Source organism: Phanerochaete carnosa (assembly GCF_000300595.1).
Source record: "Phanerochaete carnosa HHB-10118-sp unplaced genomic scaffold PHACAscaffold_10, whole genome shotgun sequence".
NCBI classification, from domain to species: domain Eukaryota; kingdom Fungi; phylum Basidiomycota; class Agaricomycetes; order Polyporales; family Phanerochaetaceae; genus Phanerochaete; species Phanerochaete carnosa.
Window position 1 is genome coordinate 1,550,588 of NW_006767637.1, and position 16,268 is coordinate 1,566,855.

Consider the following 16,268-nt stretch of genomic DNA (forward strand, 5'->3'; position numbering starts at 1 on the left):
AGCCACAAGAGGGCATCTACTGCAGCAACAAGAGTGAAATTAGGTGATATGCACAGTGTAACAAGTAGTAGCGTGTCTAGTATCGTACGTGAATAACTACGAAGGTCCGAGTAGCAGTGTCCAAGAGTCCCAAGTCCACTAGTTCGTCATGACAAAAGACGGTCATCGCAAACGCGTTTTAATCCAACCCAAGCATGAGCAGCTTGACGTCGTAGCACTCATCGTAGATATACTGGCCGTAGTTGTTGGGCGTAGACTTGTAGATGATGTTCACCTGGGAACCTGAGGTGGGACACAGGGAGAACGAGTCGGTGTCGCCGTCGACGGCAAGCTGTGGGTAACCGCCGTGTGCGGGGTCTGTGTCCGCCTGTGTGGACAATGACGTCAGGAACACGATGTGCCAAGAGGAGCTCGTCTGTACGTACGACACCGCAGTAAATCTGTGGGGTGGGGTTTTGAGGAGGTATAATGAAGCTGGGAGGATCACCGGCTTCGACCTGGCTTGCCTGTGCGACATTGCCGTACGTGCCATTGCCGAAGAGACCTCCGTGCAGAAGGGTCAGCAAGGGGAAGTCATTGAAGGGGTACGACGCCCATGTCTACAGAAAAGATCGAGTGAGTACATAGCATATTGTAGGTGATTCGAGCACGTACCGAGAACACCTTGAACTCCGCCCCGTCGACGGCACCAGCTTGACCAAGGACAAGCGGGACACCAGTATCGTTAGTGGATATTGTGGCGTTCCAGGCAGTGAGCGTGAAGTTGTAGGCGACGTCAAACACTCCTGGGCCAAGACCGGCGCATTGAGGGCCAACAGTTGACTGCCTGGCTGAAAGAGCTGCTGGTGCGGCAGAAACAGCGGCAACAGCGAGGGAGATGAAACCGAGGCCGAAAATCATGGCGGAATGAGGAGTAGAAGTGAAACTAGAAAGGAAAATGAGAAGTGTTTTGGGAGAGCCAGAGAAGGGCGAAGAGGGCTGAGGTCTCGGCGTGGGTCAGGTGGAGCCTTTATACGCATGCCGGGCAAACGTAGGCGACGGCGCCCACTTGCCTGGCGACGGATCCAGAGCGGTTGACCCTGGCTCGCCAAGGCCCGCCGGCGGTATCCGATCACATGTGTAGATCAAACGGTGATATCCAATCTGTGCGGGGACTGCCTTGCATTGAAGTCGAAGCGATGCGCGGCGACTCGTTAGAGAACACGGTCTGTGTGAAGAGCGAGAGGACGGAGGCACAACCGATTCTAGTCCTGCAGTGGACGGTGAGAGTCCGCCGTCAGGCGTGCGGATCCGTCGCGTGCTCCCGGAAAGGAAAGCGCGGGATAAATTGCAGTGTAAGCGTCTATCAGTGCCACAAAGCCATAGCCTCCGGAGGCAAATCGGACATCCATCCCAAACGCAGTGAAGATGCGGCAAAAACAGCCCGTGTTTCCTCTTTGTTACAGCTCTAAGACCTCTCTACCGAGCAGCTTTGAAGCTCATTATCTGGAAGACCACAGCACACGTCATAACATTAATATTGGTGCGCACGATTTAAAACGCTTCTGCACGGCATGCGATGCGAACCGAAGAGAGATATCATAGGTGAACAGAGAAACATAGTGTTGTTATACATCAAGTCTCCAAGTTTTACTAATTACGAATACCAAGCATCATCCCACCCCGTCTCGTTCCGTAGAGCCACAACGACCATTTACTCGGTGTAAGAAAGCGCAGTGGAGTCAACCGCGTACTCCCAGAAACCGTCGGGCTGGGATAAGTGTCATGAGTTAAGATATTTGCCATGAGATATACGAGATAGAGCCTACCGGGCAGCCTTCGATAGTTTCAATGGTAGCCAAATATACCGTTTGTCCAGAGTACGATTCCCCGAGGTCCGGCGTCGTCAAGGTGGACGGCGGCGGCGTACCCATATTCGGGAGTCCTCCTGGAGGTGCCGTTAGCCCCTATATTATGCCAAGGTGCGTAGAGTACAGACCTGGGAAGTTATTGACCAAATAGTCCCCGAAGTAGTACAAGTAGTTGCTGAACCCGTAGGTCGAGTTCAAGTCGGATGTAGTCGGCTGACTGGCCAGGATGTAGACGTTCACGGGCGTATAGCCTGGATGACAGTGGCCGAACTCGGGAACTGCTACACCGAATGTAAACGACTGGCCTGCAGTTACGCTGGTGCCATTTGCAGGAGCGGTGATGCTTCCAGGGCTCTCCAAGGTAACTGTTGACCCTGGTGGTCCCTGCCGCTTAGCCGGAGACGCGAAACCTGGGATCGCCAAAGCGATAGCGAGGAGAGAGAAAGCTTGTGTGAAGTGCATGGTGAGATGTGGACCTTGACTAGAGGAAGAGCATTCGGAGCCTGCCTTTTTAACTGGATCCAATAGTCCCGACGCGCTCACTAGCCGCCTCGCGGTCTAGCTACGCCGTCCATGCATTTCGCTCGGCAGACACATGTGGTATAGCCTAGGCAGATGAAACAACGACCACTGCTAGAGACGCGCTGTGGTACTGGCCGCCCCCATATTACGGCTTTGTGAGCAGAAAAAGATCGGAGCGACCAAGGGCGCCGCCAAGATCGGCGGCCGACGAGCAATTAGCAACACTAGACACCCCCTATGCCCGGACTGCGTCTGCATACCGCATTCTGATCAGCATTTTCCGCACCAAGCGGCCGCCTTGTAGCGCAAATGCGCCACACAGCGCTTCACTGTGAGCGTTCGTGGCACTTGCAAATTTTGATGAGGCCGGTGAACGCCGTAGGCCCAGATCGAGTGTGGATGAAACACGCCACGTCTGTTCTGGAAAATTCGAACAATGAGTTCAGGGTACTGAACCAGGCACATCAGACTGTGTTAGCTTGCTGACAATCTGGGCCGCCTAGGCACAGTACGTAACGAAAGATATACGGTCACTGTGAGGCGATTCAGTTAGCACCCCGCTACGGAAATAAGCCTGATAGACATACAACAGCAGTTCGACTTGTCTCAGTGACGAGCTGAAAAGCGGCGGTTGCTGAGTTCGAGTGCGCTCAGATCACGTCTTTCATGTTGTACAGGCTCTCACGCTTTATAGCGAAAGCGCTAAGCCCGTCAAAACGCGAAAACTCACTTTCTCAGCATAGCCAGAATCGCTGTCAATATGCACACAATCATAGAACTAATCAAGGCTAACCAGTGAAATAAGCTGTCCTGAATATGAGACGGTTTCAGAGAACCCACCATGAGCGAGGGGATTTGTTCGGTCTGATGGATACTTACAGAGGAGACCGCGATCTTTGTGTGATTATCAGGCTGGCAGACACGTTATCTTTTCCACCTCGGGATAATCAAATTAGCGGCGGGGCCACTAGAAACAGTCGTGGCGTGTGAATGGCGACGAGTGACACACTCATCTATGCAAGACTTGCACCCTGACGGCGAGAACACGCCGCAGGCACCCCGATATGCTAGGCCTTGAACTTTTAAGCGAGCCCTCGAGCAGAGGCGGATGCCGTTAGCAAGTTTCGCCGGAGAACGGTATGGAACCGTTCGTATTCCGCCGCATCACAGACGTCTCGAAGCCCCCAACAGGATGCTTAGATAGCAAGACTAATTCTGTGAGAAGATATCAGCACGTGGTAGGTTAGGATGAACGTGAACCAGCATCTTGTGGCCAGCTCTTCCATGAGCAGTCCATTGTGGCACACGTAGCTCTCCCATTCGCGGGCAAGAATATGAAATATTCAACGAATGCTGAAAGGACATCTTTCTCGTTTATCCGTGTATCACGGGAGAAGCAGGGCAGTGGAGACCTCCTGGCCCCAGGTACTGACATCTTGGAGCCGCTATATGGACGCTGTCAGTACAGTCTCCTGGAAGCACGAAGCACGGAGATGAAAGCCTGCACGTAGGACCTGGAGCCACCCAGGAACGTCACTAGATAGGCACCATCAGTGAGCATGACAAAAAAGCCTACTCCGCCTCGACGTGCAGATTTGAGTAGCCAACGAGAACCGTGGTGCATGGCAAAGCCTGAAGCTCTTCTTAGGTTTTAAAATAGTCAACTTACCTAAATCGGCGAGATCGTTCCTGCTCCAATAGCAGTTGAACGGACATTTGAGGGTCCTGAAAAATGGAAGCACTGCCATGCAACCGAATGCGACGGTCAGCGGGAGCTCCGAGCGGAGACCTTGAGGGCGCGTCATAAACCCTGCTATCCTTTACATAACTATCTTCCGGGCGGTCCATGCGGCCGCTCCACCTAGTCAATCCGACACCCCGAAGGACGCAGTTCGAGACTTTGAAGGTAGACTCCGTCTTCAGCTGCTACTCTCCACGTGATTTGGAATTGAGCACGAAGTACGCCTCGAGCAAAGTCTAGAATTATAACGACAGCCTACCAAGCTATCAGTACCATCCATAATAGGGGTTCGTAGTGAGGTGCATCATGATGCATCGCTGGGAAGAAAGCGATGCCGCAAACCGTTCATGCTGCTGCACTGCGGCATCATAGTAGCGGACTCGGAGACGAGTGGGTGGAACTCGGCAGATTTTCAGCTAATGAGCCACGCGCCGCCGTCGTGATTGAGAATGATGTTGTGCCTGTAGAAGTCGCTGTGCACGAAGTCAGAGGTCCGCGATATTTGAATCGCGGCAGGGGTTTCGACCCGCGGATCGTGCGCGCACGAGGCGGTTCAGAAAGGCGTTTTGCTCCCTGCTGTCGGCGAATGGGCCCTTGTCGCTCTACCGTTGATCGTAGGCTCATAGCACTCGAGTGGTGCGAGTTCAACTTGGTCTGACAGCTCGGGTACAGAGACGCGCGGATGCCTGATACCGCGCAGCTTTGGTCACAGAGAGGGGGCGGGCCATGCAAGGTCGAGACGACATCCTGGGATGCAGTCCACGAGGATGTGCGAGTACTCTTTCTCCTCGGGCTGCACACGAACTGCATGACAAGCAGTTCGCAAACAGCCCTTAGTGCTGTTCCTGAGCGCTGTGATGGACTATAACTCTGGAAGATGGAGGTTGTCGCCAAGCTTGGTCACTGCATCACCTCGCACAGACCCAATCGACTCCGAGGGCATTAGCTTTGCGCCCTTACAGTAAGTTTTTCAAAGATCTGGCTGTTAGTCCGTGGATAGGCGCTCGAAGGCTACAGCCTCTGCTGTGTGCGTGCCTGCAGGCCTGGCGTCGCGGTCTGCGCTCGCCGTCTTGTTGGGCTGCTCATTCGAGAAGAGCGAGAAAGCGTCCTGCGGGGCGTACGCTAGGGCCATGGTATTTGTTGACAGCGACAACGAGGCAGATGACGCCTGGTACTGGCCAACTTTCGCTAAGAGCTCTGCGGTATCCAGGAATCTACCCACTTGTGCAATCAGTTCACGAACTTGGATGAAGCCAGTTCGACGGTGAGAGCATGTACGATGAAGATTCAGTCAAGACTCCGTGCACTCGCAGCATTTTGTGTGACCCCGTGCACCACCGCACCACACTGCAGCACGCGAGATCACGCTGTCTCTTAAAACTAGAGGAACCTGTAGCCGGCCGGGCGAGACTATGACGATATCAGAAACCATAACGCATCTCACACGGGACCAGGTTTACAGCATGTCCCACTTTATAGTCTCTGCCGCCAGCTCACATTTGCATGGATAATACCGAGATATACATTGACCAGCCTCATCAGCCTTCTGAAACAAATACAAGCGAAAAAAATACAATCACTCAATGTCAACATCATCCCGCGTTGCACCAGACGTTCCCCCATCTGTCCTGCGCGACGCCTGTTGACCCATGTCCCTGCACGCCCTCTTCGCCGCTGTCGATGAACCCGACGCCGTAACTCAACGCTGCATTAAACTGGGGCACAGGGCACTGGAAACCGATAAAATTTGGACATGCGCGGTCGGCGGCGGTGCACGTCTCGATACACGGCAGAAGCGCCGTGTAACCGTTCGCGAACGGCTGCAGGCCTGGGCTCCGCGGCGTCGCGGACGACGCTTGGGGCGCGAGCGCAGACATGGGCTTCTGCACGCTGCCGTCCGTGTTCGTTGGCTGGTCGACCGCCTCGGAGCAGCGCGAAAACCAGATCGTGCAGAGCCACTTGCGGTACGCCGCCTGGCAGTCTGCGCATGACACAAGCGGACTGTATTCGTCGCGCCCACAGGGGAAGGTCAGGAGCGACGTCGTAAAGTTCGAGAGTACTTCGAGGAGCGGTGAGACGACGCTCGACGGAAGGTTATTGGCAGTGTAGGCGATGTTTGGGAACTGCGGCGCGACCAATGGGACCGCATACGCGATTGAGGGACAGTAAGGTAGCGAGTGAACAATTGGGCAGGAGAATGTTGCTGTACACACAGTTAGTAAAGCATTTCAAGATTTAGTATCGCGACGCATACCAGATTTCGTGACGAAATTGATAGGTTGACTGACTTTCGTCTCGTTCTGCACCACGTATGCGGTATAGTTCGTCTGCGGCTGCAGCCCGCTGACCAGCCATTGCCACCTCCACCCATCTTGGTCTTTGAGCCAAAGGCCATTATTCGCGCTGCCTGTGTCGTCGATCATGATGCTCCCTTGAATGTCGCTAGAACTCATGGCGCAAGCCGTCAGAGGCATTGAAGCCGAAGCGAGAGCAGATGTTGGTACGACGAATACTGAGACATTGACCTGCAAGGAGGGTGGCGCTGAGGGATATGATAAATTGGCCGATGGAAGAGTGTAGTTCGGGTAAGTGGGTATATTAGGTGGCGGTGCATCCGCGAGTGGTGGGGAGAAGAGCAAACCCTGGTTGCTGGCTGTATCCCCCAAGAGCGGAAACGCGTCCATTGTGTCGTGCATAGGACCTAGAGCCTCATAGTTTAGCGCAACGTCAGGAACCAAATGTAAAGCGACTCACTTTCTTCAGACACACCAATCTGAAACGACGTTTGTCCTGCATTCTCGACTGCGAGAAAGCCACCTTCGCTCAGTGCCCCCGTCCACCATCCATATCCTTGATTTCCAACGACAACCTCGTAGACACCATCCTGACCTATGTCATCTTCACTTGGCTGCGTTATGCTGCTGCTGTTCGACAGGAAGAACCGTGGTGCGCTTGAATTTGAAGCTGAGCAGAGCGCAACAGATACTGATGCATTCTGGGTCGTTGGCAACGAGAAGAGTGTCGGCCGCGTGGTGTGTGCAAAAGAGTAAGAGGAGTAGAGGCTGTTCAAAGATAGCGATAGCTGTACCGAAGACTGAGAATAGGCAAGCTGAGCTTGCAAAAGGGAGATGAGAGCGAGAGGCAGCATAGCACTGACGGGCCGGGAATTGAAACTGGCGCGCGCAGATAACGGGCGACGCGCTGCGCCTGTACGTTTCTCTCCACGATGTCTAGTGCTGTCGACCTTGTAGGCAGACCCTTTGCGGTCTTAGAATCAGATCCCGGTAAGTGTTGTTTCAATCTGGCCTGGACGTTGTATTCTGAGCTGTCTGCGTTGCCACAGGTAGCTTCACCATCCTCCTACGCAAGCTCGGCTTGCAGCATCTCGAGGTCACGGAAATCTACTCTATTGAGCCATGGGCAACCGCCCACTTGGAACATGAGATCCGTGCACTCATCTTTTGCTATCCATGTCCTGCAGATAGCCAGCGAGACTCTAGCGCCAGCGCTGTGAACTTCGAAGAGGAACTTGCAGACCCGGATGCAGAGGATGTGTGGTTCGCTTACCAGCTTAGCGTGGATGCCTGCGCTTCCCAAACAATTTTAAATGTGTGTCTGAATATGGAGGACGTCTCATTTTCTGCGCAGCTGCGCGATTTCCATAATAATACCCTCAAGATGGACCCTTTGGTGAGCCGCCCTATATGAACAATCCGTTGTTTGTATTCATTCCTGGTAGATGAGAGGATTATCATTCACAGACTGCTCGTTCATACGAGATGCACACAATTCCATGGCTAGGTATGCCGGCTTGGTGTATTATCGCCCCAGATGTGTAGTCATGTTCTAGCACAGGCCAGTAGATATCCGCGCAGCAGAGCATGCTCTCGCAAGGACCACGCTTGAGTACGCCAAAACCCTCAAAGCACGGCCTGAGGGCTATCCAGCCAAGCGTCGCAAGCTCGGCACGCCTAAGAAGTCGCAGACGAAACAAAGCGCGAGCGACTCGCAGGAGCGCGAAGATACCTTCCACTACATCGGATACGTACCGACGCACGGACATGTGTGGGAACTCGATGGGCTGCGTACGAATGGGCCACTTGATGTCGGCGAGCTGCCACAGGCGTCTGGAAGGCAAGGCTGGATGGACATCGTCCGGCCGGCGCTCCAGCGCAAGATGCATAGTGTCCAGGGCGTGGCTGACGGCCGGTACAACCTGCTCGCGATCATTGACGACAGGTACGAGAAGGCGAGCGACGCGTTGGAGATGCTGAAACGTGAACGCAACGCGCTGGAGCGCCGGCTAGATGAAGCAAATCCTGATGGCTGGAAGGACAAGGCGGACAAAGAGCTGGTGGAGAAGGCCGATAAGGTATTCGAGACGTCGTTGCAGTCGTCAGCGCCTGGGCAGACGTTTGTACGAGACTTTGGTGCGAGAAAAATGGAGCTGGTCATGCGCGTCTTGGACATGCCTGAGCGCAACCTCGATACAGCATGGGGAAGCTGCGTACGGAGCGCGATTGAAGGGAAAAGGGCCGTGGAAGAAGAGGTAACAAGTGCTAAACGAGCGAACGTAAGTCCGTAGCTGTCGCCAACATAATTCATGCACTGACCTCCGTACAGACTGAGAACATAAGTCGGACGCACGATTACGAGGACTTCCTTCGGACATTCGTGGGCTACATGCACAGAGAAAGACTACTTGATGCAGCTCTCTCGTCAAAGAAGGCATGATTGAACCCAGTATGCCTCGACTATCACCTGTCGTCCTTACGTTAGGCATGCCTGCGTCGTGCTGATTTTTGGTGCACGTCATTTTGACGCTCCTCTGGGATGAGGCTCTCTTCTCAGCATGGTACTCAACCTTGTACTTCTCTACCACACTCTGAATTGGATTATTTAGATTTTATCGTCTCATACATATTTGCTTAGTCTTGCCGACAGACGGTCTCCCGACGCGCGCGCCTCTTCCCATCACGCGTCTGCATGTGATCGTCCTGTGATCGACTCATCCATCGGCGCATTTTCATACTTAACGCCTCGCTTTTCTCCCCCCCTCTTGGTCCCCCAACTCACAGCCACTTGCGGGGTAGCACCGCTCAACTTAAACACTTGCTCGAGATCGCAGTAAACGTCAGCGCGCTCAGTGATGGCGCACGCAGAAGTTCGGTCGACGGCTTTCAGCCTCGCGTTCCCCGAGAGAAAACGCAGTAGGTGGCCGTTGTTCTCGCGAGGGAGAACGGCGACAGGTCAGCCTGCGGATATAGCGGGGCCAACAGAGGAGGATCCCGAGTTTAAGCTTCCGAAGCGCGTCAGCCTCGTCATTGTTCTCCTCACCAGCGGATTATTACAAGTGAGTATTAAACTGAGCAAAAGAGCTGAGTGCTCAAGGAATAATTGCAGATATCATTCTTCATAGTCGTCAGTTCATCCAATGCGTACTCGCAGCATCTGGGTGGGACGTCTACGTTCTCTGGTCTGGTTATCGGTATCCCAACAGTGTTCTCCGGTATCGCGCTTATGCCATTACTCAAGTTTGACAAAGGTGTGTTTATGTATATGACTCGCACCTTCATACCTGCGTTCTTATCTATGAACCTCTCAAGGTGGCTACCGCATCCCTCTGCATTTTGCGTGTGCGTCTGCACTTCTGGGCCACGTACTCTATGCACTGGCCTACCCCGCCAACTTCTTGTACCTGATCCTCATTGGCCGTATCGTGTCTGGATTCGGCTTCACATATTGGATGTTTTCGAAGCGGTACTGCTCGGACCACCGCATTGTCGGCATCAGGCGCAGGACGACACTGGCGGGCTGGCTCGTTCTGGGACAGGGTATAGGTTTCAGCCTTGGGCCATTTCTCGGCGGTTTGCTGTGAGTATTTCCCGTCAGCTGAACATGAAACGATTCTTATGATCGGGGTCGGGGTCTTCCACAGCTACAAGGTCGGGTTCAGGAACAGCGTGTTCAATGGGTTCACCAGCCCCGCCTGGATGATGGCGGCTATTTGGGCCGCCTGGTGGGTCTTTGCAGCAATGAACTTCGAGGATGTCCCGCGTACAGCCCCGTCTCCCACGCCTACGTCCACCGGAGCAGCTGAAGAGATCGAGCTCATGACGACCACGGTCCCTCAGAATACTCCCGCACCGGAAACCCCGGGGCCATCCAAGTCCCGCGAAAAATTCAGGGCCGAGGGCGACCCACAAGTGACAGAAGCCGCTATTCCCACCAATGTGGAGAGCAATCCCGAGTCCCTCGACAGCTCAACTCGGCATACGAGAATGTCTGCCGCCCAGTTTGGTGTCATAGCGACCATGTGCTGGTTCGCCATGACCTGTTTCTTCATTCTCGGTGCTTGGGAGTCCAACATCCCCGTGTTCACCGCTCCGATTGCCCACTTCGCCTACGGCCCGCACGCGTTCAACTTCTCGCCGTACGCCGCAGGTAACCTCATCGCGCTGGGCGGAGCATGCACATTCCCGTTCCTGCTCGCGAACGTCTTCCTTGCCCGGCGGCTGCAGGACCGGCTGACACTGCTGGCAGGCACGTCGCTTGGGGTGCTGGGCCTGCTGGTGTTGCTCGGCACGCTGGCCGGAGTGAGCGTGACGCGGGTCGGGCTCTTCTTCGCGTGGTTCTTTGTTGCGCTGGGCTTCAACCTGTCGAGCACTGTCACGCTCTCGCTGTTGTCAAAGCAGGTTCCTGCTCACTGGAACACTCGGATCAGTGTCGCCATACAATGCAGTAACTACACCGGGCGGGTGTGCGGTGCAGTCTGGGGTGGGGCGGGAGTTGCTGTGGGGATGAAGACGTATGTCGGACTCGAGCTCATTATTGTCGGTATCGGGATCATCATGTTCAGCTGCCTTTGGCGACAGCTGAAAGCTAAGACGGGTTGAATTGCAATTGTCTACATTGTGGCGGCATGTAGAGTACACATAGATATTCGGGGTAGAAGACTAGAAGTACTACTAGATGTGCTGACGCTCTGAACAATATAGGGCTGCATCTGCCACTCAGGTCAGAGACTGCATCGCCAACGTGCCGGCGTTGCCGTACACGGCCAGCAACGAGGTGCGCGCCTCCTCATTGCCGAGCATGCGCTCCGCGAGCGCCGCCGGGCACACGACGAGCTCGTGATAGAGTATGACGAGGTCTCGTTCGCCATAATGGTGTGCGAGCTCGTGGCGCCGTGGGCGTTGTCGGCGCCAGGGTCGCGAGCATGTGCTTTCGGGAAGGAGCTGCAGCCACGACAGCGCGTCGGGGAACTCTGCTGACTCCAAGTCGGCCATGAAGTTGACCAGCGCTGAGGTGAATGAGGCGGCGTCGTCCGGGATCAGTGCACCCAGCCGTGCATGCGCACAGAGGACCTCGCGCGGTAGGTCAAATCAGTGCTCGAGCCGGAGCAATCAGTATCGTAGAGACGAGCAGATATATCCCGTTGTGGTAACCCGCCCGGCGGCGCTTTTGCTCCTGTTCAGATCTGAACAGTAGGAGCCATGAGTCGGCGAACCACTTTTGCTGAACTCGATCTGAGCAGCAGAGAACACAGCAGCGCCCTTGACTCCTCAGACAGGTCCAAGACATTTTCGTAGCTTACACAACGGGCAAAACCCGCATCCAGTTCCGCGCGAGGTGCGACTGGACATCATCTCCAGTACCGCATCCAGTACCACATCCAGTACCGCATCCAGTCGCGCAATCAGTCGTGGGAATTACTGTCATGATTGGCTGAACCCCTCCAGAAAGGCAGTGTCAAGTACTAAAAATAGAAGTGATGTGCTGCCCCAGTGCCCGACGCTGTCCACCCTTGTGTCAGTGGAAATAATTGCTGCGGTGCCTAAATATTTATTCATAAATAACACATTTTTGGTTCTCGTGAAACTTGTGTCAAGGCTACAGATTTGATAGCGTCACAAGCCACAAATCTAATCGCGTCGCCCTTGCATGGGACCATGTGATGCATGCGCCCAGCGCTCAGCGCGCAGTGAGCAGCGCGGCGATTTCCGGGGCCACATCCTCGGCGAGCAAAGAGCTATGGCGAGGAAGGGTTGGGTGTTCCCTTCATTTGGCTAACGGCCACAGTGTCGATGTGCACGGGCGGAGGGGTGCTAGCCCCTGTGAATTCAGCAGCCAGCGCACTCAAAGTCGCATGAAAGCCTCTCAATCTGGCAGGTAGCCTTGAGAATGCGCGCGGAATATTGCTTATCTCCCATCACGCCATCACGCTGTGCCGCTATTCAGCCGGCACCTGAGAAATAGGCTGGCGAAATAATCTGAGAATTGCTTTGGACACTGACACAACTTCAAGCTTCAAGCTTCAAGGGTGGACAGCGTCGGGCACTGGGGCAGTGCATCACTTCTATTTTTAGTACTTGACACTGCCTTTCTGGAGGGGTTCAGCCAATCACGACAGTAATTCCCACGACTGATTGCGCGACTGGATGCGGTACTGGATGTGGTACTGGATGCGGTACTGGAGATGATGTCCAGTCGCACCTCGCGCGGAACTGGATGCGGGTTTTGCCCGTTGTGTTATGACGTCCTGCAAGGCGGCGGGTGAGCCATGCCGCTCTGTGCTGAGTCTCAGAGTACATGTAGACTTACAGCAATGTCGACGGTGGTCAACTTGCTCCCGCTGTTCGCTAACAGGTGCTCCGAGTCGAGCGGCGCATCAGGATCGCACTGCTTGCCTTTCTTCTCCGCAGGCGAGGCCAGGGAAGCGGGAGCCACAGCTTTGCTGGTGCGCGTGTCGATCGACGAGGTCGGTCGCTGATGCTGGTAGAGGACATCGCGAGGGCAGTCGCGGCGAGAGAGAGAGAAACGCGAATGAGACGCGCGAGGCGGTTTGTAGACAGCGCTTGGTGGTGGTCGCGTCGTTCAGACCGGGATAGCGACCGCCGCCGCTGTCGCCTTGTTGTGCTGGGCCGGTAAAACACAGGAAGACATTATTCCAAAGTATCCTAAGGAAACACAGGCGCGGATCACATGGGCCCAGTGTCAAGCTTCAGGACACGTTTGTGGTATTAAGAAAGGTATCCTACAGTTCACAACTACAGAACGCACATGACAAGCTTGAAATATAAAATCCCGGAGCAGGGTATTCTATGCTAGGGTCCGTAAGTCCATGGTCGTATATGACGACGGTTACAATACAGCGTGCGCATATCATCTAACCAAAATCAAGGACTGGCGTTCTGTAAGTCATTCGTCGCTTGCAGCACACGTAGACGAACAAGGACTTGTTCCATATTAGGCCGATCCTCAGGTTTCTGGTTCCAGGTGTCTCCCATGAGCTCCCACAGCTCGTCCGTGACGAGCGCGTGCAGGGGCCGCTCCGGCAGTACTCCGATCGTGATCTGCTTCAGGATTCGCCCCTGACCCCGAATGTCGTGGTAGGGCACCCGCCCACTCAGCAGCTCGTACATGATCATGCCGAACGCCCAGACATCAAGCTTTGCGCACGGCCGTCGGTATGCGTCCGCTAGATCCGGCGCCGTCCAGTTCTGGTCCGTCTCTCGCCGGGTAGATACCACCTTGTCCTCCTCAGTATCGGCATCTAGCTTCGCGCGTTGGAAACCGGTGATGAGGGCCTCACCCTGCGTTGCTGATCGTCAGTCCTGTTGAAGCATATGTACATAAGTTCAGAAAGCTACGGACCTCGTTGGAGACCAGGATGTTCCGCTTAGCCAAATGTCAGCACCACCGGATCTCCAGGTTCAAATGCGAATGATGTGACTTACGCCTTTAACTGAAATCGAGGCGTCAGCCATGCAAACAAAAGTGACATACAGCATATGACCACGTACGATTCCCATGTACGATGCCAAGGCCATGCAGATATATCAAGCCTTCGGCCGCGCCAATCAACTTACCAGGGTTCGTGTCAGCGTAAAGCACCAAGAGCACCCAGGCAAAGACCTACCAAACGGAGCCTGACAGCCAGATCGCCAGGCCTCTTGGTGGTGTAGCTGCCAACATTCCGATCTCATTAGCAGGCATTGTAAAAAGAAAAATGCGCATGCATACTCTGCGGCATTGCCGTTGTCTTCCCATTCTGAGACCTGATCGATCAATGAAATATTAGAAGGGAGACTCGACCAACGGGAAACTCCTTACGATCACAGTATGCGCCAATGCGGTATCGTTGGTCACACCAAAGAAGTGGTGGATGCGTGAATGATTGAGCTGCCCCCAGATCAAAATCTCGGCAAGGAAACGCTGTGACGAGCACGTATTATCAGCATTCAGTACTTCATTTTCAGGAGCAGCGCACTTCTCTCAGCTCGTCAATATCGGTTACTCCAACTACGTATCTCCTGACCGCAACCTGTAAGCGAGATGTCAGTTGGATTGCGGGGCAGATAAGAAGAAGAAAAACCGACCCGGCGGCCTTTGTAGTTACCGATGTGGATCTGGGTTCGGGCGTTGCCAGTGGACTCCTGATATTCCCCATTGGATGCCTTTATGACGAAAACCTCGTCTTTCAGGTCAGGTACAACCGATCGCACCCCCGTCCGTTTCTCATAGTCCGCAACGGCAGACCGGATCTCAGGCAGGGTGATGTTCCGGAATCCTGAATTGATGAGGTCCTGATCCCGCTCATCCATCTTCGCAGCATTAGGGGTAGGCACCTGACTGGGCCTGCCAGCCTGGGCTTCGAATTCTTTCCACATCTATACTTCATGCCTTAGCACAACGAAGACAGATTATGCCATGGGGCGTACCTGCTCTCCCTCGGACTTGCTTAGTCCAGAAGGCGTCGCACGGACCCGAGCTTGCACTAGGTCTGCCTTCAGCTCTCTTGTGAGCGCCAAATTCTCCTGCCCCTTCTCCAGGACGCGGTCGGCCGTGGCGTCGTTGCTCATTGTGGCGCGCGTCTGTCATAAGGTATCAGCGACACGACAAGTAGGGACATCCCACTCATAAACTACCCGCCTTGAAGAGCTCGTGGAGGTGCTTCATGTCGTCCTCCACGGAGTTCAGTTCGCGTTTGACCTTCTCGGCGCCCCCTGTCGTGCATATATGAGCACCCATGAACAAGAGAACAGCCAAATCTAGGTCAAATAACGTACACAACAGTTTCCAACGCGATCTTGAGGATATCTTCGTGACTCTGAGCATCATGTCCTCGAAACGCCTGCAGCCCTTGTGTGAGGATGATTGTCGGAAGAGCTGAGACAAGACCTTGAAACATACATGCTCTGCTCGCTAGCAACGTGAGCCAATTCGGTGTTGTCGACAGCCTTTGCCCATTCTTCGAATTCTTGCGCCCAGTCGCCACATTTGTTTGCAAGCGCGGTGCACTCTTTCTTCGCGGAGCTCTCAGCGTCAGTGACCGTGAAGACGAAGGTGCGTTGTTGTATACCTTGCAGTATTTCGAGTACTTTAGGCGTTGCTGGAAGGCCTGCAAAGTCTTGCTGAGTTCGGTAACCGCAGGCACGTTCGATGAATCGGCAAAAGTGGCGAAGGCGTTAACGGCAGCCTCGGCGACTGGCGACGTGGCCGCGCCGTCGACGGCGTTGATGCAGGCCATCAAGTAGCGAATAACGAGAGGGCGGGAGTCGGGGGCCATGGTAGAGGATGAGCGACTGGGTCCAGGACGCATTGCGGTATACAAGTACTGCCTCTGGTATCTGGTCCTTGTAAGTGTGGCATTGCATCGATGTCGTTATCCATGATAGGCGCTGCAGCACCGCCAGTGGCCAATACAATAAAGAATCTGCAGCTGTTCGTCGTCAGACCGTGAACCAGGACAAGGTATTCAGCTGTCGAAGAGTGCCTGGATACGCATGAATGACGCATTTAGCCGATGCAAACCACTCACCCGCCGCCCTCACGAGTCAAGCAACGGATCCTCAAGCTGTTGTTGGCCGTGTGACTCATACAGCTATATTGCTGGCAGGCGATGCAGGCTTCGAATGTTCTCATGAGAAGAAAGAGAGAAACAAGGACCCGGATATTTCCTTGGCGCTTAATAAGAGACGAAAGCGCTTGTCGCGGCTGGGCGCTGGCACAGTGGCACGGTGATGGCTTTCAAGAAACTACTATGGACGCGGACGGGCCAGCTCCGATTTTATCTTTCTGTCCTCTCGAAAGGCTTTACCGTCAGCGTGGTCGCGCTTCACTACACTTTCACTACTCAGTTCTTTGACTTG

The 16,268-nt window shown here is 54.4% G+C and overlaps 6 protein-coding genes across 6 annotated transcripts; 2 read left to right on the top strand and 4 right to left on the bottom strand.

The window, feature by feature from the left end:
* Nucleotides 1–23: 23 nt before the first annotated feature.
* On the bottom strand, nucleotides 24–998 carry PHACADRAFT_263332 (uncharacterized protein). Its single transcript, XM_007400378.1, has 3 exons — nucleotides 655–998; nucleotides 426–599; nucleotides 24–367 (listed from the first exon to the last, which is right to left on the bottom strand). Exons 1-3 carry the CDS (start codon nucleotides 898–900, stop codon nucleotides 179–181), a joined length of 609 nt encoding a protein of 202 aa, XP_007400440.1. The 5' UTR covers nucleotides 901–998; the 3' UTR covers nucleotides 24–178.
* Nucleotides 999–1,586: 588 nt separating this feature from the next.
* Nucleotides 1,587–2,312, bottom strand: PHACADRAFT_151954 (uncharacterized protein; the record flags this gene model as incomplete). The annotated part of the gene is made up of 3 exons (XM_007400379.1): nucleotides 1,587–1,750; nucleotides 1,809–1,927; nucleotides 1,979–2,312. The coding sequence occupies 3 exons, from the start codon at nucleotides 2,310–2,312 to the stop codon at nucleotides 1,694–1,696; spliced, it is 510 nt and encodes a 169-aa protein (XP_007400441.1). The 3' UTR covers nucleotides 1,587–1,693.
* Nucleotides 2,313–5,546: 3,234 nt separating this feature from the next.
* PHACADRAFT_151955 (uncharacterized protein) lies at nucleotides 5,547–7,314 on the bottom strand. Its single transcript, XM_007400380.1, has 3 exons — nucleotides 6,868–7,314; nucleotides 6,368–6,814; nucleotides 5,547–6,316 (listed from the first exon to the last, which is right to left on the bottom strand). The coding sequence occupies exons 1-3, from the start codon at nucleotides 7,259–7,261 to the stop codon at nucleotides 5,706–5,708; spliced, it is 1,452 nt and encodes a 483-aa protein (XP_007400442.1). The 5' UTR covers nucleotides 7,262–7,314; the 3' UTR covers nucleotides 5,547–5,705.
* A 2-nt stretch (nucleotides 7,315–7,316) lies between these two features.
* PHACADRAFT_177948 (uncharacterized protein) lies at nucleotides 7,317–9,067 on the top strand. Its single transcript, XM_007400381.1, has 5 exons — nucleotides 7,317–7,397; nucleotides 7,457–7,803; nucleotides 7,853–7,914; nucleotides 7,969–8,686; nucleotides 8,737–9,067. The coding sequence occupies exons 1-5, from the start codon at nucleotides 7,340–7,342 to the stop codon at nucleotides 8,845–8,847; spliced, it is 1,296 nt and encodes a 431-aa protein (XP_007400443.1). The 5' UTR covers nucleotides 7,317–7,339; the 3' UTR covers nucleotides 8,848–9,067.
* Nucleotides 9,068–9,203: 136 nt separating this feature from the next.
* PHACADRAFT_263336 (uncharacterized protein) lies at nucleotides 9,204–11,098 on the top strand. The gene is made up of 4 exons (XM_007400382.1): nucleotides 9,204–9,466; nucleotides 9,517–9,658; nucleotides 9,720–9,987; nucleotides 10,052–11,098. Exons 2-4 carry the CDS (start codon nucleotides 9,634–9,636, stop codon nucleotides 11,007–11,009), a joined length of 1,251 nt encoding a protein of 416 aa, XP_007400444.1. The 5' UTR covers nucleotides 9,204–9,466; nucleotides 9,517–9,633; the 3' UTR covers nucleotides 11,010–11,098.
* Nucleotides 11,099–13,139: 2,041 nt separating this feature from the next.
* Nucleotides 13,140–15,681, bottom strand: PHACADRAFT_263338 (uncharacterized protein). Its single transcript, XM_007400383.1, has 14 exons — nucleotides 15,479–15,681; nucleotides 15,310–15,422; nucleotides 15,186–15,250; nucleotides 15,049–15,122; nucleotides 14,838–14,990; nucleotides 14,496–14,786; nucleotides 14,387–14,440; nucleotides 14,230–14,331; nucleotides 14,140–14,174; nucleotides 14,036–14,081; nucleotides 13,920–13,980; nucleotides 13,854–13,861; nucleotides 13,771–13,794; nucleotides 13,140–13,709 (listed from the first exon to the last, which is right to left on the bottom strand). Exons 1-14 carry the CDS (start codon nucleotides 15,644–15,646, stop codon nucleotides 13,293–13,295), a joined length of 1,611 nt encoding a protein of 536 aa, XP_007400445.1. The 5' UTR covers nucleotides 15,647–15,681; the 3' UTR covers nucleotides 13,140–13,292.
* Nucleotides 15,682–16,268: the final 587 nt, after the last annotated feature.